Below are 27,486 nucleotides of genomic sequence, written 5' to 3' on the forward strand. Positions count from 1 at the left end.
ATGGACTCTGAGGATGACCCCCTGCTGCAGGACGTGTGGCTAGAGGAGGAGCAGGAGGAGGAAGAAGCAGCAGGCGAGGCCTTTAGCAGGGCCCAGAAGTCGAGGCCCCGTCCTGGGGCAGGGGGACAGTGTTGCTGGCGGCGCTGGACTCTGCCTTCGGGGCCCCCAGCCACGGGCTTCTGGAGTACCCTGGGCTGGGCCTTCACCAACCCGTGCTGTGCGGGGCTGGTGCTCTTCCTGGGCTGCAGCATCCCCATGGCCCTGTCGGCCTTCATGTTCCTCTACTACCCGCCCCTGGACATCGACATCTCCTACAACGCCTTTGAGATCCGCAACCACGAGGCCTCGCAGCGTTTTGACGCCCTCGCTCTGGCACTCAAGTCCCAGTTTGGATCCTGGGGACGCAACCGGCGCGACTTGGCTGACTTCACCTCTGAGACGCTTCAACGCCTCATCTCGGAGCAGTTGCAGCAGCTGCATCTCGGCAATCGCTCGCGGCAGGCCGCCAGAGCCCCGCGCTCGGTTCCCGCGGCCGCCTGGGACACCTCCGAGGCCCCAAAGCCAGCAGCCAGTCGGAGCAGGCGTCTTCTGCGTGACGCCCCGCCCCTGGCGGATCTGGCAGCCAACCAGAGTGAAGCCCCGAAGGACCCTCGGCCAGATCCGAATGGACGACGCCAGCCCAGCACCACGCCCCCCGCGGCCGTCGCGGCCAATCAGAGCCGCTCCCGCCGGGGCGCCTCGCGCTGGGACTACTCACGCACCTACGTGAGCGCCAACACCCAGACGCACGCGCACTGGCGCATCGAGCTCATCTTCCTGGCTCGCGGCGACGCGGAGCGCAACATCTTCACCAGCGAGAGGCTGGTCACGATCCATGAGATCGAGCGCAAGATCATGGACCACCCGGGCTTCCGGGAGTTCTGCTGGAAGCCCCACGAGGTGCTCAAGGACCTGCCGCTGGGCTCCTACTCGTACTGCTCCCCGCCCAGCTCGCTCATGACCTACTTCTTCCCCACCGAGAGGGGTGGCAAGATCTACTACGACGGCATGGGCCAGGACCTGGCCGACATCCGGGGTGAGCCCTCCGGCCGGGCTGCGCCGGGCCCTGGCCCTGGTTTACTACTTCTGAGGCTTGTGGGAGACTGAGTGGTGGGCACTGCAGGAGGGGAGCCTGGCATGGCCAGGGGAGCATGGCCGACAGGGACGTGGGGAGGGAAGGTAAGGGGAGTGTGAGAAGGAGGCAAAGAGGGAGGTTGGGGTGCCCGCTTGGAGTTATGTTTGGCCACAGAGGTTGAAAGCCTGGCGGGGGTGCGGGAGGTGGATGCCTGCTGGGGAGCAGGAGGACCAGGGATCTGGTTAGAGGAAGATAGGACACAGGCTGGGGTTGGAGGAAGACTGGGGTAGGGTTAGTTTTAGGTAAGTTAAGGATTGGACTTGAGGAATAGTGGGGCAGGGCCACAGGGTTGTAGGTGTACCTTTTAAAGGCGGGTGTGGGCAGGGAAGAACCCTAGGAGAGGACCTTGGAATAGGACCTAGATGGTGGAATTAGAGGACCACAGAGACTGGGCCTGGGAATTAGGTGGGGTTCAGACTGCAATGGAGAGGTAAGCTTCGTGGGAGGTGTGTGAGCAGGACTGGGGGGCTGCGCTCCTTGGGACGCTGTGAGGTCTGTAGACCATACCTCTGTCCCATTAGTGACCTTTGAGCAGCCTGAGTGGGATCTCCCAGCACTTTACAAAGGGGTGAGATTGGGGCTGGGGTTGGTGGCTCAGTGGCGGAGCGCTCGCCTAGCATGCTTGAGGCACTGAGTTCGATCCTCAGTACCACATAAATGTAAAATAAAGATATTGTGTCCACTTAAAACTAAAAAATAAATATATATAAAACAAGAAAGGGGTGAGATGGTGAGGAGAGCTGGTGGGAGTGGTGGGAGCTACTTGCGGAACTTCCCCACCCCATCGTGCCCCTGCAGGCTCTCTAGAGCTGGCCATGACTCACCCTGAGTTCTACTGGTACGTGGATGAGGGCCTCTCTGCGGACAACCTGAAGAGCTCCCTCCTGCGCAGTGAGATCCTGTTTGGAGCACCCCTGCCCAACTACTACTCGGTGGATGACCGCTGGGAGGAGCAACGGGCCAAGTTTCAGAGCTTCGTGGTCACCTATGTGGCCATGCTAGCCAAGCAGTCTACTAGGTAGGAAGTCCAGCCACACCCCGGTGTGCCTGCCCTTGTGTGCACCAGGGAAGAGCCAAAGGAGGATAGGGAGTTGGTTTCCATATGCCTCTTACTGATACCCCAAGATCTCTTTTTCCACGACCTTTTCCCAGGAGATCTTTCTTCCCGAATCAGGGGTAGAGCCACTCTTTCACTCTTGACAAGTGAAAGACCCTTCTACTTACTTAGTGCTGATGGGTAGTGAAAAGGTCAGCTTTGAGAGAAGTAGGAAGTCCTAGGACCCTTGCCCTGAAGGGCTTGGATTTTGCTTTTCTCCTGAGATGGTGCTACAGATCTTTCTGGAAAGATCTTGGCCAACAAATGAGGAATTTCTCTCTGCCTTTAATACCCAGGGAAATAATGAGCAAGTAACTTCATTTCTCTTGGCATCAGTGTCCCTGCGTATAAAAATGGGGACTATGATTTCCGTTACCGTGGTCATTAGGAAAAGATCCGCTAACAAGTGAAGGTGCTTGCTTTGGGATGGTGTGTCCACGAATATAGCCAAGTCCCTCTCCTCCAAGATAGGAAACATCCTGCTGGGTAATAACGCCACTGTCTTCCAAGTCCCTGCTCTGACAGGACAGGCTCAGGAGGAGTCAGTCTGCTGAAATATCCTGTTCCTTCCGTTGCTCATCTATTATATTGAGCAGCTACTGCAATAATCAGAGCTAATGTTCACTGAGGATTTACTCTGTGCTAAGCCCTTTATAGGCACCATCTCATTTAATTCTCACATCAATCCAGTGAGGTGAGTGCTCTTATGATTACCTCCATGTTACAGTTGTGGAAACTGAGGCACAGCACAAGTAAGTTGTCCAAAAATTTAAAGTTCATCAGTGGTGGAGTAAGATTCACATACTGGTTTCTAATTACAGCCCTCTCCCTTGAGTTTTTAATGACAGTTTCTGCACTACAAGCTTTCTGTCCCCCGTCTTCTTTGCCAGGCAAACTCCTGTTCCTCTATTAAGATCCAACTTGGGTAGCATTTCCCTGAGGCTGGATTAAATGCCCTCTCTACCTGTTTCCACAGGTATCTCTAATGGGGTTATCACTAATGGTCAGATCCCAGTTACTCCACTTAATTGTGAGTTTGGGTGAGCAAGTTCACCTTTCTGAGCTACAATTTCATTATAGCATTTGTCACTCTGTTTTAGTTGTAACCCAAAGTGCAGTCCTTGAGTTGGCAACATTAATATCACCTGTGGGATTATTAGAAATATGAACTCACAAGCCCTTCCTCAGACCTGCATCATTTCTGTTATTTGTGCATTAAAAGTTTGAGAAAGGTCTGATTTGTTCGTCTTGGTAGAGTGGGAGTTTGGTGAGCCTGGCTCATTTCTGTAAGAATGGCCCCCCGCCCAGTGTTGGCCACCCGGTACTGAGGATTTATCTGAGGAATGAATGAATACATGAATGGAATGGAGGTGCTCCAAGGAGAGGTAGCTGAGGGGTTAACTCGGGAAGCGTCTTCAGGATTTTATATACAAACAATTTTCTCTGCCAAGGCATTACCCCTGCCCTTAGGGGAAAAGTCCCTCTCCCTGTAGAGCTTCATAGCAGGAGGGACAGCCAGGGCTCTGTGGACTTGATTTTAGTGTCTTCTTTTCAATTAACACAGTCTTTTCTTATGATTCTATTATTGGTGATCCCAGAGATGACAGCGTGCACCTTGACTTAGCACCGAGTCACGCAGACGATCACGCTGCAGTAACACCAGAGTCCTAGCGCACTTTCACTACCTTCGTTGTTCCTCACCTTTGCATTTTTGTCACGTTTTTAAATTCTGTATACATTTTAAACTTTATAAGACATTCCATTATTTTACAGAATCTGCGTTCATTTATATTTATTCACATAGTTACCTTTCCTGTTGCTTTTCATTACTTTCTACAATTTTATGTTTCCCTCTGGGATCATTTTCCTTGTGTCTGAAAAACTCTCTTTAGTATTCTTTTAGATCAGGTTTGCTAGTGGTAAATTCTCTCTTATGTGTATCTTAAAAACATCTTTATTTTTCTTTCGTTTTGCTGGTCTCGCTATAAATTGACAGTTATTTTCTTTTGCTACCTCAAAGATGTCACTCCATTGTCATCTGACTTCCATCAATTCTACAGGAAAGTTGGCTGTGTATCTTTTTTGTCGTTCCTTTACATGATTGTCTTTTTTCCCCATCAGGTTTTAAGATTTCTATTAATCTTTGGTTTCATTGATTTTACTATAAAGTATGTTGGTATAGTTTTCAGAGCTTCTTGAATCTGTAGGTTGATTGTTGTAAACAGTATTAGAAACTTCCTGGCTATTATTTCTTCAAACATTGCTTCTCTCTTGTTCTCTGTACTTCTCCTTTTATGACTTTAATTTCACAAATGCTACATCTTTTAATTAAGTTCCATGTCTTCAGTGTTCTTTTCTAGGTTTCACATAATTTTTTTCTTTCTATGCTTTGGTTTAGTTATTCCAAATCACTAATCCTGTCTTCTCTTGGCTCTAATCTGCCATTTAACGTCTATTAAGCTGTTAATGTTCTGTGTTTTGTTGAGAATTTGCATTTGATTCTTTGTTACAGGTCTATATCACTGGTGAAGTTCTTCATATTTTATTTATTTTCTCCATAATCTCCTCTCTGTTGTTAAACACACTAATTATAGTTATTTTAAAGTTCTTATCAGCTAATGTGAATATATGAGTAACACATGCATTTGTTCCTGCAGTCTGTTTTTTTAAAATATTTATTTTTTAGTTATAGGTGGTTCAAAATTGATTGTTCACACATCAATTTGTACAACATTTGTCTTTATTTTTTTACTTTATGTGGTGCTGGGGATCGAGCCCAGTGCCTCACCAAGCTGGGTGAGCGCTTACCACTGAGCCACACCCCAGCCCTGCAGTCTGTTTTTTCACTTGGTTTTTGGTCATGTGCTCCTGTCTGGGGATAGCCTGGTGATTTTTACTACATGATGGACGTTTTGTTTAAAAAAAATGCATAAGTTCAAGTGTTGTTATTTCCCACACAGAAAGCTTATCCTTCTCTCCACTGGTCAGAGAACAGTTACTGCATGGAGTCAAGAATGGTTCACCAAGAATGGTTCACGACCCTATGTGTTTCAAGTCTACCTGTAGTCGGCCCTAAGTTCTCTAGGATTTTCAACTGAGAGTTAGTGTATTCTGTAAAGTCCCTCCCCCAGGTTCCAAACTCACTAATTTTTATCTCTCAAAGCTGCAAAAACAAAACAGGACAAAACAGTCTGCATTTTCTCCTGAGCTTAGGTACTTTAGCCTCATGTCCCAGATAGCCGGTGTCTTCAGCAAAAGTACTAAGGGAACACTAGCTGGTGTTCATCTGGCTGGCAGGTTTTACCCAAAGCTCTACTAATTTATCTGATTTCCAACCGAGATTTTCAGCCCTCTGCCCATGTTCAGAAGTAGCACATGCCTCCAGGGTAAGCCACTCAGCCTTTTCCAGGTTCTTCCCTTTCTGCAGTCTAGCCCCGCCCCCCGTCTATTCCTTCAGCAGCTTTGCTGTCATCAGATGATTTTTATCTGAATTTTATCTGACATTTTAGTACTGCAGGCCCTCTATATCCTCAGATTCTGCAGCCTCAGATTCAACAAGCTGAGGATTGAGATTATTCAGGGAAAAATTGCATCTGCACCAAATATAATATGCTTTTTTGTTATTATTTCTTCATACAGTACAATTACTGACATATTGTTCACATTGTATTAGGTATTATTAGTGATCTAGAGATGATTTAAAATATGCAGAAAGATGTATGTAAATTATATGCAAATACTAGGACAATTTATATAGGACCCTTGAGCCTCCCCGGATTTTGCTATTGGAGGGGTGAGCTGGAGCCAGTCCATAGACACAGGGGACCACTGTGATTCTAGGCAAGATACTGGTCTTCCATGAGCTGTTTCTTTCTACTTGAGAATAAGTGTTTGGGCCTATGTCTTTTTATAGCTGGCAACTAGGAAGGACTTAGCACTTAGGAGATGCTCTACAAATGCTCTACAGATTGATGTGTGAACAAATAAGTGACTGATTTAACAACTAAGCTATTTAACTTAACAAAGTAGGTAATCCTGAGAAATTTCCTACTGGGCTTTGGTATATTTCTTAAAAGTTCATTGAGGTCTAATTGACATATAACCAACTACACATACTTAAGCTTTATAATTTGGTTGGTTTTGATACCTGTATATACTACAAAACCTCCCCTGCAATGTAGATAGTGAGCTCATTTATCACTTGAAATATGTTTCTCACGCAGTCCTGATGATTGGTCCACCATGCCTCCCCATCCCAACCTCCGGCCACCACTTTCTGTTTTCTATAATTATATAGTGGTCTCCATTTCCTAGAACTTCCTATACATGTTACATGGCATGTGCTGCTTTGTTTGGTCTTTCATGTATCAACAGCTTATTTTGAGTGCTGAGTAGTATTCCCTTGTACAGAGATGGCATATATTGTTTATCCATTGACTGATTGATGGATATTTGAGTTACAGATAAAGGTGCAATGAACCCTCATGTATAAGCCTTCGTATGGACATATATTTTCATTTGTCTTAGGTAAATACTTAGGATTGAAATTACTGATCATATGGTAAGTATAAGCTTTTTTTTTTTTTTGAGAAACTGCCAAATTGTTTGCAAATTGGGTGCACCATTTTACATTCCTACCAGTAGTATATGGAATTTCAGGTTTTTTTTAATATTTATTTATTTTTTTAGTTGTAGTTGGGCACAATATCTTTATTTTATTTATTTATTTTTATGTGGTGCTGAGGATTGAACCCAGGGCCTCACACATGCTGGGCGAGTGCTCTACCACTGAGCCACAACCTCAGCCCGGAATTTCAGTTTTACATCTTTTCCTGTGCTTCTATTCAGTGTTATAATGAAGATGCTAGCCAGTGCAATCAGGCAAGAAAAAGAAATAAATGTATCTGAACTGGGAAAGAAGAAGCAAAACAGTCTTTATTAGCAGAAAACATGAATATATATGTGGAAACTCCAGTGGAATCTAAAACAACAACAAAGCAAAACAAAAAACTTTTTACACTGATCATACCTGAAAATATGGTATGGTCAGTGTAAAAAAATTTTCAACTATTCTAGTAAATGTCTAGTGGCATTTTACTGTATTTCCCTAATTACTAGTGGTTTGGGTATCTTTTCTGACATATAACCAACTACACTGTTTATTTGACATCTGTTTATCTTTGGTCAATTTTTGCCCATTTTAAAAGTGGCTTTTATGCTTAGTATTATGATGTTCCGTTCTGAGTTAATCTTTATATTTTTGTATATACAAACCATGGATTGAGGTGGATATCTTATGTGGATATCTGATTGTTCCAGCATCATTCTTTGAAAAGACTGTTCTTTCTCCACTGATTGCTTTTGCACCTTGGACAAAAGAATCTATTGTCCATAGATACATGATTGATCTAAATTTTTTCATCTACACACTGGAGCACAGTCTTGATTACTGCAGCTTTGTACCAAGACTTGAAATTAGTGTTAGTACTTCAACCACATTCTTCATTTTTTGTTATTTTTTAGTTTCCAGTGGACAAAACATCTTTATTTTATTTTTATGTGGTGCTGAGGATTGAACCTAGTGTACCGCATATGCTAGGCTAGCGTGCAACCACTTGAGCCACATCCCCAGCCCCAACACATTCTTCATTTTTAAGTTGTTTTAATTATTTTAGGTCCTTTGCATTTTCACATGAATTTTGTAATCAGTTTATGTGTTTCTCCAAAATCAGTTTACGTGTTTCTGCTGGGATCTTGAATATGATTGTGTATAATGCACAGATTGATTTGAAGCAGAACTGACATCTTAATATAGAGTCTTCAAACCCACAAACAGAATATAGCTGACTTCTTTTGCCAGATTTACCCCCAAGCTTTTCATATTTTTTATGCTATTGCAAATGATATTTTTAAAATTTCAATTTCTAATTTTCGTTGCAGTGTGTATAAATATACTTTCTTTTGTGTTTTGTAGCCTTGCTAAGCTTATTTGTTCTACTGAGGATTTCCAGGGGCTTTGGGTTTGGTTTTGTTGTTTCTACATGTATATTCATGTGTCCTGCTAATAAAGATAGTTTTGCTACTCCTTTTCCAGTTCAGATACATTTTTTCCTTTTTCTTGCCTGATTGCACTGGTTAGCATCTCCATTACAACATTGAACAGAAGTGATGAGGGTGGACATCCCTGTCTTATACCTAATAGAAGTATGCAGAGTTTTTTGCTGGTGTCTTTTTCTCAGATTTAAGAAGTTCCATTCTACCTAATTTTCTAGTAGTTTTTTTTTTTTTTTTTTTTTTTTTTTTTTGGCGGGCGGGTGTCTGGTAGGTTTTCCCACATTTTTTCTGCATCTAGAGAGATGGTCATAATTTCTTCTTTTTTAATATGATGGATTACATTTGTTGACTGCTTATTCCTGAGATAAGGCCCCTTGGTTAGGATATATTATCTGCCATATAATGTTAGGTTCTATTTGTATTCAATGTTCATGGATACATTATGTTTGTGATAGACGTTGGACTGTCCTCTTTTGTAATATCTTTGTCTTATTTCTGGTATCAGGGCATTTCTTGCCTTACAGAATGAGTTGGGAAGTATTCTCTTTTTTTACTTTATTAGGGAGTTTATATAGAGAGAGTTGACAGTATTTCTTCCTCAAAGGTTTTGTAGAACTTGTCTATGGAACTGTCTGGGCCTGCAGTTTTCTTTATGGAAAGGTTTTAAAATACAAATGAAGTTTTTAAAAATATAAGACTGTCAAGATAATGTTTTTGTGTGTGAGCTTTGGTGATTTGAGCCTTTCATGAAATATATCCATTTCATTTATATTTGCAAATTTGTTGGTATAAAGTGATTCCTAACATTTCTTTGTTATCTTCTTAATATTATAGGAAGTGTAACTGCCTCTTTCATGTGTGTTTTCTCTCTTTTTCCACGATCTATCTAGCTAGAGGCTAATCAATTTTATTGACTTTCTCAAAGAACTATCTTTTTTAAAATTGATTTGCTCTTTTTTCCTGTTTTTCTATTTTATTGATTTATGATTAGATCTTTATTATTTCCTTTCTTCTGCTTACTTTACATTTAATTTTTTCTTGTTCTACTGTTTCAAAACAGAAGTTGAGGTCATTGATTGAAACTTCTCTTAATTTCCTTTTTTTATTCTTTTGATGCACGTGACACTAGAGTGTATTTTGGCATACGTGGCGTGTAACTTCCCATTCTTGTGGTTGGTACATTATATGGAGTTACACAGTTATATATTCATATATGAACATAGGAAAGTTATGTCTGATTCATTCTACTCTCGTTCCTGTCCCCATCCCCTCTCGCTTCCCTTCATTCCTCTTTGTCTAATCCAGTGAACTCCAACCCCCCCACCACCATTGTGGGTTAGCACCCATATATCAGAACATTCAGCTTTTGGTTTTGAGGGATTGGCTTATTTCACTTAGCATGATAGTCTCCAGTTTCATCCATCTACTGGCAAATGCCATAATTTCATTTTTCTTTATGGCTGAGTAATATTCCATTGTGGATGTGTATGTGTATATAATGTGTGATATATATGTGTGTGTGTGTGTGTGTATGTATATATATCACATTTTCTTTATCCCTTTATCTGTTGAAGGTCACCTAAGCTATGGTTTCATAGCTTAGCTATTGTGAATTGAGCTGTTATAAACATTGATGTGGCTGTGTCACTATAGTATGCTAATTTTAAGTCCTTTGGGTATACACCAAGAAGTGGGATAACTGGGTCAGTTAGTGGCTCCTTTTATGCTATACTTGTTTAGTGCTATAAAGTTTTTCCTAAATACTACTATTTTAGTATATCCCACAAATTTTGATATTTTGATTTTAATTTTCATTTCACTTAAAAATACTTTCTGTTTTCCCTCTTGATCTCTGTTTGACCCATATGTTATATGTTATTTAGTTTACACATAACTCTTTTCTGTTTAATTCCATTGTAGTCAGAGAACATACTCTGTATGACTCATGTCCTTTCATATTTATGGACTCTTGTTTTATGGCCTGTTCTAAGATCTATCTTGTTAAATGTTCCCTTTGCACTTGAAAAGAATGTATTCTTCCATCATTTGATGAAGTATTCTGTGCATGACAATGAGGTCAAGTTGGCTGATTGTGTTGTTCAAGTCTCCTGAATCCTCACTAGTTTTCTAATTGTTCCAGCAATTATTATAAGAGGAATATTGGAGTATTCGGCTATAATTGTGGATTCGTCTATTTCTTTTTTCATAGCTTTGAATTTTTGTTTCATGTATCTAAAGGTCTGTTATTAGATGCAAAAACATGTAGGATTATTGAATTCTCTAAATGAATTGACCTAGCTTCATTTTAAAATTATTCTTCTTTATCCCTAATAATGTTCTTTGCTCTGAAATTCACTTCATTTGTTATTAATATAAACACTTCAACCTTCTTTTGGTTCATGTTAACCTGGTATGTTTTTTCCTGTCCCTTTGTTTTAACATGTTTATCATTATATCGAAAGTAGATTTTTTTTTGTAGGGAGCCTGGTCTTCACTTTTAAAAATCTGCCTGACAGTCTGTGCCTTTTAATTGATGTATTTATCCACTTACAGTTAATGCAGTTATTGATCTGGATTTACCTACGTCTGTCTTATTTTTTTCTAACTGTCCATTTGTTCTCTGTTTTTCTTTTCTTCTCTTTGGGGTAAACTGAGTATTTCCCATGTTTCTGTTTAATCTCCTTGGTTGGCTTTTTAGCCATAACTCTTCTCTTAGTGGTTGCTTCAGGATTCATAGTCTCCCTCTTTCACTTATCACAGTGTACCTTCAAGTGCTGTTGCACCACATCACACTGAACATCACGCATGATGATAATATGCTGCCATCACCCCTCCTGGTCTTCATGCTCGTCATCACACATGTTACTTATATCACAAATCTCACACTCTCTTGTGATCTCGGAAGTGGCCAGTAATCTTTTAAAGGTACTTGAGTAAACAATAAGAAAATTTCAGAGTCTGGAGTTGTAGCTCAGCGGTAGAGCGCTTGCCTCCCATGTATGAGGCAGGGGTTTGATTCCTAGCACCTCATATAAATAAGCAAATTAAATAAAGGTCCATCAACAACTGGACCTTTATTTATTATATTTTTTTAAAAAGAAAACTTCATGTTTCCATTCACGTTATTTCCGTTTGGGGTGCCTTTGTTCCTCCTGTAGCCCACATTCCTTACGCTGTCGTGTGCCTGCCTGAAGCCTCCTTTCACATCTCTGAAGGGTGGGTGCGCTGAGATCCATTTCATCTTTGGAGCACCTGAAAGTCTTTATTTGCCTTGGTTTTGAAATAGATTTCCTGCAGGATAAAGAATCCTGGGTTGGGAGTGTCCCCAGTGTGGAAGGGATGTTGACGCACTTGTTTCTGAGTGTATTGTTTCCAGTGAGGAGCTGGCTGTCACCCTCACCTTTGTTCCTCTGAATGTGACATGTCTTTTTTCTCAGGTGCTTTTTGAATTTTCTCCTGCTCCGTGTTGTTGAGCGATTGGGTTATGATGTGCCGTGTTGCACTTTTATCTGAGTTTTTGGTTTGTGGCGTCTATTGCTCAAATTTCTTGGATCCGAGAGTTTTCATCAAGTCTGTAATTTTTTCAGTCAACATGAATTAGGCCGCCGAGGACGGCAAACCAGGGCAACCGGCCACTGTCCCCTGTCTCCCGGGGTCACACCTGTGCTGCCTGAGGTCCACGGTCTGGCTTTGCATGTTTCCTCAGGGTCTTGTTGTCTTGAATCCGCTGTCCTTCCTGGCCAGTCAGACGTCACTCGTGGTGATGCTCTGGAGCACAGTTGGACCACCTGGTTTTCCTTATTAGAAATGGGTTGCGCACATGCTGCACAGCCGTGTGAAACCGAGTGTCCAGCGGCCCGTTTCAGGGTCATTTGCTGTGGATGATTGGGGACTGGAAGGTGGCCCCGGATCTGGATCTATCTAGTTGGTGATCGGCTGTGTAGACAGAGGTCCCCAGCCTGGGCCGTGCCTGAGTCACCGGGAGACTTTAGCAGATGCTGGCGGCTCAGCTCACTGACCTCTTTGGCGTCTGGCCTGGACGGCAGGGAGTCTGGAAGCCCCAGGCGATTCCGATGTGGAGCCCAGGTGAAGCCTGGAATGCGGCGGCTCCTGGTCCTTCTGGGGTTCACACCACCTTGGATCCCCTCCCATCTGTCCTCTCCTGTCCTTCCCCCAGCAAAGTCCAGGTGCTCTACGGGGGCACAGACCTTTTTGACTACGAGGTGCGCAGGACCTTCAACAACGACATGCTGCTGGCCTTCATCAGCAGCAGCTGCATAGCCGCCCTGGTCTACGTCCTCACCTCCTGCTCAGGTAGGCGCCTCCCCGGGGCCGGCCCTCTCCCCAGGGTGCTGCTGGCCAGAGCTTCTCAAGGGTGCCGGGGGGCCTTGAATCCAGGGTATCAGCGCCGGCGCCCGGCTCAGAAGCCACCTGCCACCCCAGGCAGGCAGCTGAGGTCCAGAGGCAGGTCATGGGGTGCAGAGGGCCTGGCCCCGGACGTCACGCAGTTAAGGTTTGCCCCTGCCGTCTCCTTGGGAGCCTTGTGCTGGGGAGTCTGGGGTGTTGGGCTTGGCTATGGGTCATTCTCCAGGCTGTTTCTGTCCCAAGTCAGCTGCCCTTTGTCCCTGTCCCCGTTTGCACAGCCACCTCCGATGCTCACCGGCTCCTGCCTACTGCTGTGTATGGTCGGCTCCGTCCGCCAAGTGGACAGGGGAGGGAATTGCCCTCAGAGTGGAGGAAGTGCGTGATCACTTCCTCAGAGTGGAGGAAGTGGTGTTGTTGGGCCCCCGCTGCGTGCCTGGGCGGTGAGGCGCCCGACAGGCACTGGGCCTTCTCCACCCAGCCTGTCGCAGACGCCATGGACGTGACACCCATGACCCTCTGCGAGTACTTGAGACAAGCTCTGCAATGACAAGCCCCCAGCTCCCGGCCTGTGCGGGTGGCTTCCTCAGGCACTCCAGCCTCTCACCCAGCGTCACCGAAAGTCACCCTTGGGCGTAGAGCACTGAGACTGTTGGGAACAGATGGTGGTGAGGGCATCTGGGGATGAGGGCCAGAGGCAGAGTGCAGCTCAGGCCAGGGACGCCAGCAGGGCTCGTGTTCTGCGAGGGTCCCTCTCACCCCGTGTGTCCCCTGTCCACCCAGTGTTCCTGTCCTTCTTCGGGATCGCCAGCATCGGCCTCAGCTGCCTGGTGGCGCTCTTCCTGTACCACGTGGTCTTTGGCGTTCAGTACCTGGGCATCCTCAACGGGGTGGCAGCCTTCGTGATCGTGGGCATTGGTGAGTGGCCTTGGGAACTCGGTCCCTTCCCCACCAAGGGCCTTCTCCCTGGACGGCAAGCCTGGCCTCCACGGGGCCTCTAAGCCCCCTCCCGACCCCAGAGCCCTGAAGTGGGGGTTAGAATATGAGGGGCGGCGGATGGTGGCAGGTGCTGGGCAGAAAGAGGCGAGGCTGGCGGGAGCCCCGGAAGCGAGGGACGGAGGCTGAGATCTGGAGGACCGCCGGGTGGGCGCATCGAGTGGGCCTTTGCCCACTGCAAGCTGAGAAGAAGACCGCCCTGGGGCCTGGCTCTGGGAGCTGCTGGGGCTGCTGGTGCCTGGGCCTGCCCTGCAGCCGGACGCCCTCCTCAGGTGTGGACGACGTCTTTGTGTTCATCAACACCTACCGCCAGGCCACCCACCTGGAGGACCCGCAGCTGCGCATGGTCCATACCATCCAGACGGCCGGCAAGGCCACCTTCTTCACCTCCCTGACCACGGCCGCCGCCTACGCGGCCAACGTCTTCTCCCAGGTGGGGGACCTGCCCCATCCCTGTCCCAGCCTCCCTGGCCCCCTGCGGGGCTGTCCCTGGCTCTGTGTTACCCCGGCCCGAGTGTGACCATGCAGCCTGGGCCTCAAGGCACTTGCCCCCTGCAGTCCGCGTCCACCCCTGACCCGCTACCGAAGCCTAGCACAGGCTGGATCCGACGCCACGGGTGGCCTGTGCCTCGCTGGGGCATGGGACAGTGCGCAGAGCCCGCAGGTCTCCCCTCTGTCACCCAGGTCTCAGGTGTGATCGCCTCCCGAGTTCCTGACAGAGGCTGGGGCCAGAGAGGTTAAGGGATTTCTTCCACACCGCACAGGGGCCACCTGGGCCTGGGGCTGTCCCCACCCTCTGTGCCACCTCCTCATCCCTGGCGCTGCTGCTGCCCTCTGGCCTGTGCTCCTGAGGGGGGTCGGGGGACGCGATGGGCTGGGGCCACAGTGCTGAAGGAACCCGAAAGGCAGTCCCAGCTATGGTGACCGAGGTGCAGAGCACATCTGGCCGCCATGCGTGCCCTGGGATTGTCCGGGCCTCCTGGGGAGCCACGCAGAGGGCAGGCAGGGCCATTTCAGGCCTGCTCTGTGTGACTTGGGCTGGTTGCTCAACCTCTCTGAGCCGCACGTTCCTCACTGTGAATGATTCTGGGAGTGGAACGAAAAGGCAGTGAAGGTGCCTCTCGTGGCTCGTCTGGCACATACTCAGGAAGGTCCCTGTGGGATTCTGGGGCTCCTGTCCCCGGGCTCCCTGCTTCCCTCTGGTGGCATCTTCTCTTCCCTTCCCCCGGCCAGCGCAGCCAGGTCTGGAGGGAGACATCTTCCTCGCCTCCTCTCCTTCCTCTGGTCCCGATGGCTCTCTGGGCAGTAGGCTGCAGGTGGACAGGGGCCTCTGCCATCAGGGATAGGGCTTTCACCAGCCACTGTCACCTCGCCAGCCCTCAGCCCCTTGGCCAGCTCCATGTCCCCAAGGCCAGCACTGGCGTACCACCAGCAGCCCGGCCTGAGTGTCTCCGCGTGTGTCCCTCCGCGCCCCGTCCAGATCCCGGCCGTGCACGACTTCGGCCTGTTCATGTCGCTGATCGTGTCCTGCTGCTGGCTGGCTGTGCTCTTCACCATGCCTGCCGCCCTGGGCCTCTGGAGCCTCTACGTGGCGCCCCTGGAGAGCTCCTGCCAGGCCAGGTGAGCCGCCGTGTCCTTGTCTGCAGAGCCACCACACGGCACCCCGTCTTCCAAAGCCTTGGGTTCTTCATTGAGCGCCTGCTGTATGGCAGTCCTGGGCCAAGCAGCGGGCAAAGGTTATGTTAGTCACCTCTGGTGCCTGCTTTCCCAGCGCCGTCTACGCAAACTGTGACCCACTGCTCACCCCCCAAAACCCGGGAGCTGGGTGCCTTAGCATGAGGGAACAGGCTCGGTGTCCCGGGTGCCCATGGCCTCTGGACTCAAGCCTCACCCTCCTCCCCATAGTTGCCACCAGAAGTGCAGCCGCAAGAGCTCCTTGCACTTCCCTGGGGACGTGTTTGCCACCCCTGAGCGGGCCGGGGGCAGCCCTGGCCGGGGCCCCATGCCCTACCTGGACGATGACATCCCCTTGCTGAGCATCGAGGAGGAGCCGGGTGAGAGCCGTGCAGGCCTGGGAAGGGCCGCTGGCCACATGGTGTGGGGAAGGCCGGTCCCAGTGGCAGTGGCCAAGGCAGCCCATGGGGTCCTCACACGCTGGCCCTCCCTGGAGGGGTGCATGCCAAGAAGGCTGTGACAGGCCACCACTCTGCCCTGGCAGTGTCCCTGGAGCTGGGAGATGTGTCGCTGGTGTCCATGCCCCCAGAGGGCCTGCAGCCGTGCCCTGGCAGGGGCAGCCGGGACCAGCTCCTGGTGCAGCTGCAGGAGCTGCTGAACCACTGGGCCCTGTGGTCCGCCGTCAAGAGCCGCTGGGTGGTCGTGGGTGAGTCCTCCGCCCCCTGCCTGCGTCACCTGCAGCCCAGCACGTGCTCCCAGGAGCCCACTGCAGAGGTGAACTGGAGGTTGGAGGCCTGGGCGGAGCCTCCCTCCCTGAGCCTCTCCTGCCTGTGCAGAATGCGGCTGGTCCCACTGTGGCCACAGCTGGTCCCTGCGCTGGGCAGTAGTGCAGAACCCTGATGCTGGCCCTGGCTGAGCTTGAACCCCGGCTCTGCCGCCTGCTGTCTGTGGCTTTGGCTGTGTCAGCCTGACCCCCAGTTCCCTCTTCGTCCTGGACAATGAGAAACACATCTGGTGAGACGCCATTAGGGCTGTGAAGGTCGCTGCAGAGGCCCAGGCCAGAGCACTCAGCGCGCGCCCAGCGCTGACCTGCCCGCACCTTCAGCAGCAGGTGGAATTGGGTGCCATCGGGTGGTGTGCCAGCCCCTCGAGAGCTATAACACACCGAGAGGCCGGCTGCTCACCCAGTGACTCCGCATGGCACAGTCAGCCCCTGCCCTGGGGACAAGTCCCCAGGAGGTGTCACCCGCAGGCTGCCACACGGCCTTGCCCGCTCCCTTGGCTGTCTGGCTGTGGACTTGCTGCGGAGCCAGCCCCGCCTAGCGGAGCGTCCCTCCCGCAGGGCTCTTCGTCTCCATCCTCGTCCTGTCCCTGGTGTTCGCCAGCCGGCTCCGCCCCGCCAGCCGCGCCCCCCTGCTCTTCCGGCCGGACACCAACATCCAGGTGCTGCTGGACCTCAAGTACAACCTGAGCGCCGAGGGCATCTCCTGCATCACCTGCTCAGGTGAGCGCTCCTGGCACATACCACCCTCCGCCTAGCGCCAGACTGTCGCCCAAGAGGTGTGAGATCCAGGCTCCGCGTCACTGTGTGACACCGGCCTCTGTCCTCACGTTTCATTATGTGCTTCCTGGGTGGCGCCATGCATTGGCACTGAGGAGACAGTAGGCAGGAGGGACAGGCCCCTGAGCTCCAGCAGCCCGTGTTCACAGTCTTGGGCATGAGCTTGTGGGACAGCAGGTGCCCTGGGTGCGGTGTCTTGCCAGGCCCTCGGGGAGGTGATGTCTCAGCTGAGGCTGAGGAGAGGAGGGACTTCCTGGGGTGGGCTGAGGGGCAGTACCAGCCTGGGGAGGGGCAGCTGTAGGAGCCAAGGCCGCCGGGGTGGCTGGGCCCGGGCAGTGGGCTGAAGCAGGGAGTTTGGATTCCATTCTGACTGTCCCTGGAAGCCAGTGCTGGCTGGGAAACCAGCAAAGACGTTGCTGACCGAGTGCCCCAGGGGCAGTGTGGAGGGGAGGGGGGCTGGCTGGGGCGCTGGCTGGGTCGGATAGAAGCCTGCGCTGTCAGGGGGGGCCAGTGGGCTGGGACCACTCCTCACGCCCTGGGGTTGAGGTGCTCCCGGGGCTTCGATCTCCACGGCCCCTGGTGGTGGAGCTGGCGTCAGGGTGAGCAGGGGGCTCCTTGCCTTAGAGGGTCTGGTCCAGGCCCTCGCCTTACAGGTGGGCAGCCTGAGGTCCAGGTGGGCAGGTCGGCCCAACGTCAAACCTCTGCTGGGACAGCAGAAGCAAATGCGAGGACCCTGGGGTGAGCGCCTCCGGGTGCCCGGTCAGGGCGGTGTCCTTGGTGACCTGTTTTCCCGTCAGTCATGGCACTAGCCACAGGCAGGTATTCAGCTGAAGCTCAGAGGTGCTGCCCAAGTCCCCTGGGTGCCATGGCCCTGCCTGGGCACAAAACGACCTCACCGCCACCCCAGGGCCTCCTGCCCACCCCTGGGCTCATCGCTCAGTCTGCAGGTGGCCCTTCACGTGGCCGCAGGTGGGGCTTCAGCTGAGGAGGGCAGCCAGGGCAGAGCCTCTGGGGCATGGCTCTTGCCACTTGCCCAGGTCACCAACCTCCCTGAACCACTTTCTCCTCCCGGGTCACTGTGGGGACGCAGCTGCTGACACGTGAGGTTTCTCTCATTTAAAGCAAATAGAATCCTAGTCCACAGTGCCTGTGGCAATCCCATGGCCTGCTGTTGTCCCTGCTGGTCCCACTCCCACGCTCCTGCCACCGGGCTTTTCTGGGCCACATGTACGGCTAAGCTCAGGAGGGGCCGTGTTTCCCCCCCAGGCTCCGGGCAGGCAGCTGGGCAGAGCCCACGGTGGCCTGTCTGTAGGCAGGTCCAGCCCCGGGGACACAGTTCTGCGTCTGATGTTCCCCTCAGCCCCACCCGGCCTCTTTCAGACCCTGACACCCCCCAGCTCTGGGCCCCTGGAGGATCCCGGCCTCTGCCCTTTACCCACTGGGCCAGCCAGGGAGGCCCTGCTGACCCTGACACGGTGTGGGGGTCAGGTCTGTTCCAGGAGAAGCCCCACAGCCTGCAGAACAACATCCGGACGTCCCTGGAGAAAAGGAAGCGGGGCTCTGGGGCCCCCTGGGCCAGCCGGCCTGAGGCCAGTCCGCAGGGTGAGCTGGGGCCAAGGCCTGGGCCCTCCTGGAGCGGGAGTCGGGGACCCTGCACAGGCAGCAGATGAAGCTCAGCCTCCATCCTCCCACAGCAGCCTTGTCCTCCTTGGCGGAGGGGGACGGGGTGTGGGACGCACTCGGGCCCACGGCTCCCCTAGGCCAGAGCTGGGCCTCCCGCCACTCCCCTGCCTGGTCGCCACAGCCTCCCGAGTGTTGGCGGGGTGACTGGACTCTGGAGGCTGGTGTTTCCCTGCTGGGGTCTCCACCAGAGGGGACCCGCAGGGACACAGTACCGTAGGAACCAGCCCTGCAGGGCAGGGGTGTCTGCTTCTGTCACCCCACACATTGCCACCACCTGTCCCCGCCATGGTCACCAGCACCAGGCCCCCTGTTCACACTGTGGCCCCGTCCGTGTGTGGCCACCCTAGTCCATCACTTCACCATCACCTCTGTCACTGCCCCCCACGGCCCGTGCCACCCCCCCCACTCACTGCCGTGGGTGGTCCAGTAGGGAGGGCAGAGCCTGTACCTGGGGACAGATGCGGGCCATCAGGTGACCGTTCACTCCTCTTCATTCTGCATTTGTCCTAGACTCCCTGGGCACCGTGTACATCTCCAAAGTAAAGAGTAAAGGCCACCCCGCCATCTACAGGCTCTCCCTCAACGCCAGCCTGCCCGCGCCCTGGCAGGCCGTGGCCCCTGGGGATGGAGAGGTGCCCTCCTTCCAGGTGAGCTGGCTGTCCTGACCCGAGGGGGCCTCTGATGCCACACTGGTAGGAGGGCGGGGCCCGTGGGGACGGCACTGGCATGAGTGAGGAGACCACGTGAGCCAGGCCTGCTCAGAGACCTGCGGGGGGGGGCCACACAGCCCTGAGTCAAGTCCTGGCTCTGCCGTGCGTCGCCTGGGTGTCCTTGGTGGTCACTTTACCTCTCTGAGCCTCGGTTTCCTCATCTGTGCAATGAGGATATAGAAGGTAGCAGCCAGCACTATCAGGGGTCCCTGTGGTCAGGCCGGGCAGTGTGAGCCTCGCACCTAGGACCCAGTACAAGTCAGGGCGTGGCAGCCACTCCAGCACCCCGAGGGGTCTCCAGGGCCCACCCAGATGTCCTGCGTTCCCCTTCAGCACACCCCATGCTCCACAAGATGGTCACACGTGTGACCCCTGATTGGGTTTGTGTCCCTTGGGAGGATGAGGCCTCCGGCCCCCTGACACCGAGCTCTGCCTTGCCGTCCCACCCGAGGGCTCTCCTCCCAGCTCATCCAGCAGCCACTTCCCGAGCCCTCACTCGGGTTTGGCTTGGTGCCCTCAGAGGGCCCGTCCCGCCTCCCTCCTCAGGGTGCCCTCTGTCCCCGCATCTGTTTTGCCTCGTGCCCTGACACCCTCCTCAGGGCCAGCCCCACGAGGGCAAGGACTGTGCTCTGTCCTCAGAGCCTGGCCCGCGGGGGGAGCTCAGTGACGGTTGGAGGAGGGAGAACCGAGGCTCAGACAGGAAGGACCGCTCGCTTTTCCGGCTCTCCAGGCCTCGAGCCTGCGCCCAAGGCCTGACCTCCACTGGGGCTGGGACTGGGCAGACTGCTGAGCCGGGCGGGACGGGCCAGCGGCCAGGCAGCCTCCCCGAGTCACGTGTCTTGTCTCTGTCGATCCACTGCTTAGGTGTATAGAGCGCCTTTTGGTGACTTCACCAAGAAGCTGACCGCTTGTATGTCTACAGTAGGGCTGCTCCCGGCCGCGAGCCCCGTCCACAAGTGGATGCTGACGGCCGTGGCCTGTGACGCCAGGCGGGGCTGGAAGTTTGACTTCAGCTTCTACGTGGCCGCCAAGGAGCAGCAGCACACGCGGTAACGCCCCGCCCGCCCGTGGACGAGCCGTCCCCACTGGCCAGCGCCACCCTGTCCACCCGCTTCTCTCCCTCCCTCCCTTCTCCAACCTCCTCCCACTTCTCTCTCTGTCTCTCTGTGTCTCTTTCTCTCTCTCTGTGTCTCTGTCTCTCTGTGTGTATCCCCCCAGGTCACATGAGCGGTGCCACCAGGTGCTGCAGGAAGGCTCTGTCCTTTCCCACACGCCTGTTCCTGTCTGTGCCCAGGGTGGGGTGCGGGGACCTGGCAGCGACTGTGTCCAGGGGCTCCCACTCTCCCTCTCTTTCACACACACACACACACACACACACACACACCCGCGGGGCGCAGGCCCCCTCAGGCTCCCAGGCTCTCCCACCTCAGGGTCTGCGTCTGCTGTCCCCTCCCCCAGCTCCTCCCCCGAGATCGCCCTACCAGGCTCACTCTCTGGCCCCTGGTCACCTGCAGTCTCATGGTCTGGCAGGTGACCTGTCCACCCCAGGAGCAGGTCTGTGTACCACAGGGGCCCCTTGGGGTTTGTTGTCGCCTTATCCCCTGCACCTTACCCAGCCCGGCGAACCCGCACTTCCTGTCCACGGCGCCCGTCCGGGCTCTACATCTGCATTTAATTTGAAGATACTCACTTCCCGTGTCCCTCAGACTGTGGGGTGAGGGCCGTGTCTGCCGGAGCTACCTGTGGGACACTTAGGCCCTGTCTGCGCAGGCTGCCAGTGGCTGTGTCCCCCCAGGCAACGGGGGCGTCACTCCTGTGTTCTGAACGCGGCCTCACGTTCAGTTATTCTGCATTTCTTCTGTGAGGCTGTCATCCACCAAGAGCCAGATAGGGTGGGGGCTGGGAGACAGGCCAGCGTGGCTCCCACCCTTGGGGACCCTAGTGGGAGCCAGGCAGGGACAGCAGTGTCATAACAAAGTGTGACTCATGCTCAGAAAGAAACAGCCCCACTCACCGTGGAGGAGGATGACCGCCTGCCCTGCACTGTGACCAGGACCCACGGGCTGTGGTCCAGGGCGTGGGCACCACACCAGGCCAGACTCTACCTGGGGAAGGGGTGACCAGCACGGCCCTTTCTAGCTGGGCACCTGTTGACTCGGGGCTGGGGACCTTCTGCCTGTCCTCCCCTGGGCTTGCCCTGCACGCTCAGCCATGACAGGGGCCAGCTGCCCGGATGAGCGTAACACATCCTAGAAAGAACTGGACCGCCTCGGGTCTGTGGCCAGCAAGCTCTTGGCCATGGAACCACACTTCACCTGGGACCTGAGGCTCCCAGCTCTGCAGGTTGAGGTGACCGGGGGCTGCTGAGCAGGGGCACTCAGCTGGCCCCGCCCCTCCTGAGCCCTTAGCTCCCTGCTGGACAGTCTGAAGCTGCTGCCACTCTGCTCACACCACCATGGGGAGCTCGGCCTTGACCAGGGCCAGGGCTAGAACAGGCCTCTCCCCCGGCCCTGGGCACGGCTCTGTCTACCTGAGCCCAGGCCTGTCCCCTGCAGCCTCCTGGCTCCTCGGCATGGCCGTGCGTGCCTTGCCTCCCCAGGTCCTCCTGGCCTTCCCGGCCTCAGCCCTGGCCTCCCTTGCCTCCACAGGAAGCTGTACTTTGCCCAGTCCCACAAGCCCCCCTTCCACGGGCGCGTGTGTGGTGCACCTCCCGGCTGCCTGCTCAGCGCCAGCCCCGATGGGCCCACCAAGGGCTTCTTCTACGTGCCTAGTGAGAGAGGTACTTGTGGGGACTCAAGGGGGCTCGGGAGCTCGGGCCCACCCTCCCACCCTCCCTTACAGCACCCACCCGTCCACAGTGCCCAAGGCCCGCCTCTCGGCCACCTTCGGCTTCAACCCCTGCGTGAACACGGGCTGTGGGAAGCCGGCAGTGCGGCCTCTGGTGGACACAGGGGCCATGGTCTTCGTGGTCTTTGGCATCATTGGCCTCAACCGCACCCGGCAGGTGGACAACCATGTCATTGGAGACCCGGTAGGTGGGCCCGCTCTGGGCAGGTGCCACAGGGCCCCCGACAGGCTAGCAGAGGAGCACCAGCCCTGGGCCTCTAGCCCTACTCCCTCCTGGCTCCTCAGGGGCTTCACCACCCCAGATGGACCCCCAGGGGACCCCGCAGGGCAGATTTGGGGTCACCCAAAAATCTAGGCACACTTTTGGAGTTGGGCTGGCTGCCTGCGTCCGTGGGGGCTGGAGTGGAGGTGAGGGAAGCTGGGAGCCTCCTGGGGAGAGGGCAGCCCTGCCAGCCCAGCGGTGAGCTCTGGCCACCTGTGTCTGCTCCCTGTGCCACGCTGTCCCTGCCCTTCGCTCATGTTCACACCCTGCTCTGGGCTTGAAGCTTTGGGAGGCACTGGTCAAGCTGGGGGAGGGACGGGGCTGCGCCTCGAGTGCTGATGGTGTGGAAAGGCCTGGGGACGCGCTGGCCTTAGGAGTCAGTCAGTGAGAGGTCAGGAACAAAGCTGTGGCCAAGGTCACAAGTAGGCAGGAGGCTCGTCTGCTGGGCTCAGGTGTCCCCAGCAGGGCAGAGCTGGCCAGGGGCTGGGCACGCAGCAGGAAGAGCAGGACACAGAGGGGAGCGTGGAGTCCAGGCCGCTCCAGGGTGGGCAGTGGCTACGCAGAGGTGCTGGAGGGGCAGGACAGAGCCAGTCAGTGGGGACAACAGGTGACCTGCAGAGGGTTGCCACCTTACAGGGACAGTGGCAGCGGGGGGGGGGGGCAGAGTCAGGGCCCAGTCTCCGTCTCACTGAGCGGCCCGGCCACTGTGTCTCTTTGGGAAAGGGCAGCGTCGTCTACGACAGCAGCTTTGACCTCTTCAAGGAAATCGGGCACCTGTGTCGCCTCTGCAAGACCATCGCGGGCAACCCGGAGCTGGTGAAGCCGGGCGGGGCCCAGTGCCTGCCCTCAGGTGGGTGGACGGGGCAGCCCGGAGGCCTCTGCAGACGAGTCTGTGTGAGTGTGTCCACGGGGACTCTCGGGCAGGCGCGGGCCTTTGTGTGCTTTGCAGATGAGCACAGTCTGTGTGGCTGGGAGCGTGTGCAGCTTCATGTGTGTGTTTGTGTGTGTCAGTGTCTATGTCTCTGTGTGTGTGATTGTGTCTGTGTGTGTGTGTCTGTCTATATGTGTGTCTGTGTCTGTGTCTGTGTGTGTCTGTGTATGTCTGTCTGAGTGTGTGGCAGGACAGAACCTGCCTGGCAGAGGTCATGCGTGGCTCTCCCTGAGAACCTGAGATGTCATTTTCCACTCCAGTGGCAGGTGTGTGTCACAGGAGTTCTAAAGGCACTGGTGTGGTCGCAGCCACTCTGGGAGCCTGCGGACGGTGCTGGCATCCTTGGCGGCTCCTCGGCCCCAGCCCCCCTCTCCTCCCGCAGGCTACAGCATCTCCTCCTTCCTGCAAATGCTGCACCCTGAGTGCCGGGAGCTGCCCGAGCCCAACCTGCTGCCGGGTCAGCTGTCCCACGGGGCGGTGGGCGTCAAGGAGGGCCGCGTGCAGTGGATCTCCATGGCCTTCGAGTCGGTGAGCCTGGTGCCCCGCTGGGCCCCGCAGACTGCGGCCTGGAGCAGGGCTGCCTCTGACCAGGGCCCTGGCCGGAGGTCACATGCCGTGGGTGCAGGTGCCTTGTCCCACTCAGAGCCTCCTCTGCCCCCCGGGCTGCAGCAGCTCTCCGCCCTCCCTGCTCACCAGCCAGGGTCATGTCACTTGCCGTTGCTGAGCGCACTGGACACACTTCCCTTGTGTTCCCTCTGCCACGGTGGGAGGCCAAGGTCAGGGCCACAGCCAGGTGTTGGACCCTCCACGTGGCCCAGAAAGAGCTTAGAGGCCAGGGGACCAGCCACCCATGTCTCCCCCGCTTCTTTCCCCTGGGACGTCGTGTGGCTCTGCCCGCGGAGGTTCTTGTACGTACACACACACAGCGCAGGCTGGTTCGTGCAGTGAGCAGGCCTGGGTCATGACTGGGTCGTGAGGTGACAGGGAAGTTCCAGAGCAGGGGGCCCTTTCTTTCCTTCTTTACTCACCACCCTGGGCGCACCCCTCAGCTGGCCACTGCTGGCCCCCACAGACTCAGCCCAGCCTGGAGACCAGCAGCCTGCCGGACAGTGACTGGGAACCGTGGGGACTTGGGAGCCCAAGGAGGCCCATCGTGGGCATCAGGGAAGGCTTCCCAGGGGAGTCGGGCCCTTGCATGGCCGAGGGGAGAGGGAGCAGCGCGTGCAGGGGCCTCACGGCAGAGGCTCCTCCAGAGAAGGTGGTCCTGGAGGAAGGGGCGGGGACATGTTGCCATGTCCTGCGGCTGGTGGGAACTCACTTGGGACCAGGCTGTCCATCGTTCACCCCTACATGACACACTCCAGTGGCCACTGAGCACGGCGGCCACCTCTAGGAGGGGTGAGCGGGCCCCGCCGCTGTCCCACGAGCCGTGTCCCCACAGACCACGTACAAGGGCAAGTCCTCCTTCCAGACCCACTCCGACTACCTGCGCTGGGAGGGCTTCCTCCGGCAGCAGCTGCAGAGCTTCCCGGAGGGCTCGGCCCTGCGCCGCGGCTTCCAGACCTGCGAGCACTGGAAGCAGATCTTCATGGAGATCATAGGTGCGGGCAGGCCCCCGGGCAGGGGCTTCAGGGACCGCCCTGGGCAGTGGGGCACATGTCCTGTCCAAGCCACAGTCTTGCCGTCCTCAGCCAGGCCCAGGGTCCTGGCAGAACAGATGAGCTGGTGCTGGGCTACTGACCTCAGACCAGAGCGTGGTCCCCTCCTACTTGGGGGATCTGGCCCCATTGTCTGGTCTTATTGGCCATCTACAACGCAGCAGTCCTGTCCACGGGCAGCTGTCAGTCGTGAGCCCTCTCTAGGGGCCAGGCCTGTGCTGAGACCTGGCGGCGTGAGCTCATGGACTCCAGAGCAGTTCCCACCTGTGGCAGGCCACTGTCACCTCAGCTCGGGAAGGTCACAGGCTTAGGAAACTCGGGGTAGGGAGTGGGGGGCCGTCTGCCCCTCGCCACACGGCCACTGAGGCCCTTTTCCTGACCTCCAGGGGTGCAGAGCGCCCTGTATGGCCTGGCCCTGTCCCTGCTCATCTGCGTGGCCACGGTGGCCGTGTTCACCACCCACATCCTGCTGCTGCTGCCCGTGCTCCTGAGCATCCTAGGTAGGTGGCCACGGGCCCAGCCCGCAGGGACCCCAGCAGGCAGGGTCTCCCTGGTGGCCTGAAGCCAGCAAGCTACTCTGAGCCTCAGTCATGTGTCCCCAGTGACGGCTTCACGATCCCCCCAGCCCAAACAGAAGACCCTCTCCTTGGTGGCTCATGGGACTTCTCCCCCAAGTCTGTGCCCAAGAGGAGCCAGGTGTCCCCTGTGGTAGCATTTGGCTCAGGGACATATTGCTGTACCTGCACCCTCTGGTGTCCCCCTCTGACCCTGGCCTTGTCCACCTGTCACCCAAGACTTCCCTATTCCCTGAGGGTCCTCCAGGGCCATGTGGGCAGGGCAGGTCCCAGCTGCCCACCTTGCTGCCCCCATCACAGGCATCGTGTGCCTGGTGGTGACCATCATGTACTGGAGTGGCTGGGAGATGGGCGCAGTGGAAGCCATCTCCCTGTCCATCCTGGTGGGCTCCTCCGTGGATTACTGCGTCCATCTGGTGGAGGGCTACCTGCTGGCCGGAGAGAACCTTCCCCCCCACCAGGCTGAGGTGAGCAGCCTATTGCCCTCCTCCTCCCCACCATGGTGCCCAGAGGCCCCAGCACAGCTGGCACCCCTGAGCCTGGGAGCAGGGAGGGCAGGGCATGCAGCCAGGACCTCGAGGCCACACCCTGCCTGTGGCCCTCTGCCCTGGGCACTGGGAGCCAGGACCGTGGGCCTGGTGACAGTTTTGGGGTTTGTTTTCCCCCAGTCTGGGATTATGTGGTGTGAAGACATTCGTACGTAAAACTAACCCCATTGTGCATCCACTACTTTGAGTCAAAAGAGGAAAGATTGCAATCCAGTGCCCACTGCCCAGGACCTAGTCTGCCAACCTTACTGTCCTGGTGCCCAGGATGCCCTGCTGCTGGGACCCCCTCACAGGTGGTGGGGCAGGTCCCCAGCAGGTGCTCGGCCCAACCTCTCACTCTGCTGCCCCAGGATGCCCGCTCGCAGCGCCAGTGGCGGACGTTGGAGGCCGTGCGGCACGTGGGCGTCGCCATCGTGTCCAGCGCCCTCACCACGGTCATCGCCACCGTGCCCCTCTTCTTCTGCATCATCGCCCCGTTCGCCAAATTCGGCAAGATCGTGGCGCTCAACACGGGCGTGTCCATCCTGTACACGCTCACCGTCAGCACCGCCTTGCTGGGCATCATGGCCCCCGGCTCCTTCACCCGGACCAGGACTTCCTTCCTTAAGGCCCTGGGTGCTGTCCTGTTGGCGGGGGCCCTGGGGCTGGGCACCTGCCTTGTGCTCCTACGCAGTGGCTATAAGATCCCTCTGCCCAGCGGGGCTGCCCTATAGCCCTGCACCTGTGCCTGACTTGAGCACCTTGCCCTGGCCCATGGGGACCAACTGCACTCTGTGACCCCAGAGGCTCCTTGTCCCCCAGCCTCGCTCCAGATACTTCCAGTCCCCGGCCTGGCCAAGCAGATGTCCACACGGTGTGGACCACACTGCCTTTAGCCCTGCCAGAGCCCAAGCCGAGGACGAAGCTGGCCACCACTGCACCCAGCCAATGCAGCCGGCTCTGGGCTGTGCTGCATGGCAGGGGCCAACCCTCTTCCCGGGCCTGGTCACCATGGGCCAGGCTGTTTCTAGAGTGTCCCTCACACTGCCTCAGTGCTCACAGCCTCCCGGGGCTGCTTGTGGCCCCCTTTCTACAATGTGGAGCTGAGAGGCCCAGAGGCAAAGCGGCTGCCCTGTGGCTGGTCAGGGCAGAGCCAGGGCTGCCTCCTGGGGCCTCCCTGAGCCTTGCAGGAGGAGCATGGGTTCCACTCCCCTGGCCTCCCCTCTTCACAGCTCTATGGGGCCAGTGCTAGATGACCCTGTGGTCCTTGCCATTGAGGACAGAGGGACCTGGCCTGGTTGTGCATGTTCTACCCCAGCCCTGGCCTCTTGGCTCCTCTAAGACTCCCCTCTGGGGCTGTGGGCCCAGCACAGACT

General features: G+C 54.9%; 1 protein-coding gene across 1 annotated transcript; it reads left to right on the forward strand.

Annotated features, from left to right (window-relative positions):
• On the forward strand, nt 1-26,844 carry Disp3 (dispatched RND transporter family member 3). Its single transcript, XM_027947706.2, has 20 exons — nt 1-1,075; nt 1,973-2,192; nt 12,502-12,638; nt 13,470-13,604; nt 13,955-14,115; nt 15,163-15,302; nt 15,588-15,736; nt 15,901-16,062; nt 16,699-16,860; nt 18,406-18,519; nt 19,111-19,247; nt 20,175-20,359; nt 21,959-22,089; nt 22,169-22,341; nt 23,143-23,269; nt 23,733-23,878; nt 24,792-24,951; nt 25,395-25,508; nt 25,884-26,050; nt 26,482-26,844. Exons 1-20 carry the CDS (start codon nt 1-3, stop codon nt 26,842-26,844), a joined length of 4,158 nt encoding a protein of 1,385 aa, XP_027803507.2.
• Nucleotides 26,845-27,486: the final 642 nt, after the last annotated feature.

This window comes from Marmota flaviventris, chromosome 10 (assembly GCF_047511675.1).
Source record: "Marmota flaviventris isolate mMarFla1 chromosome 10, mMarFla1.hap1, whole genome shotgun sequence".
In the NCBI taxonomy this organism is placed as follows: Eukaryota; Metazoa; Chordata; class Mammalia; order Rodentia; family Sciuridae; genus Marmota; species Marmota flaviventris.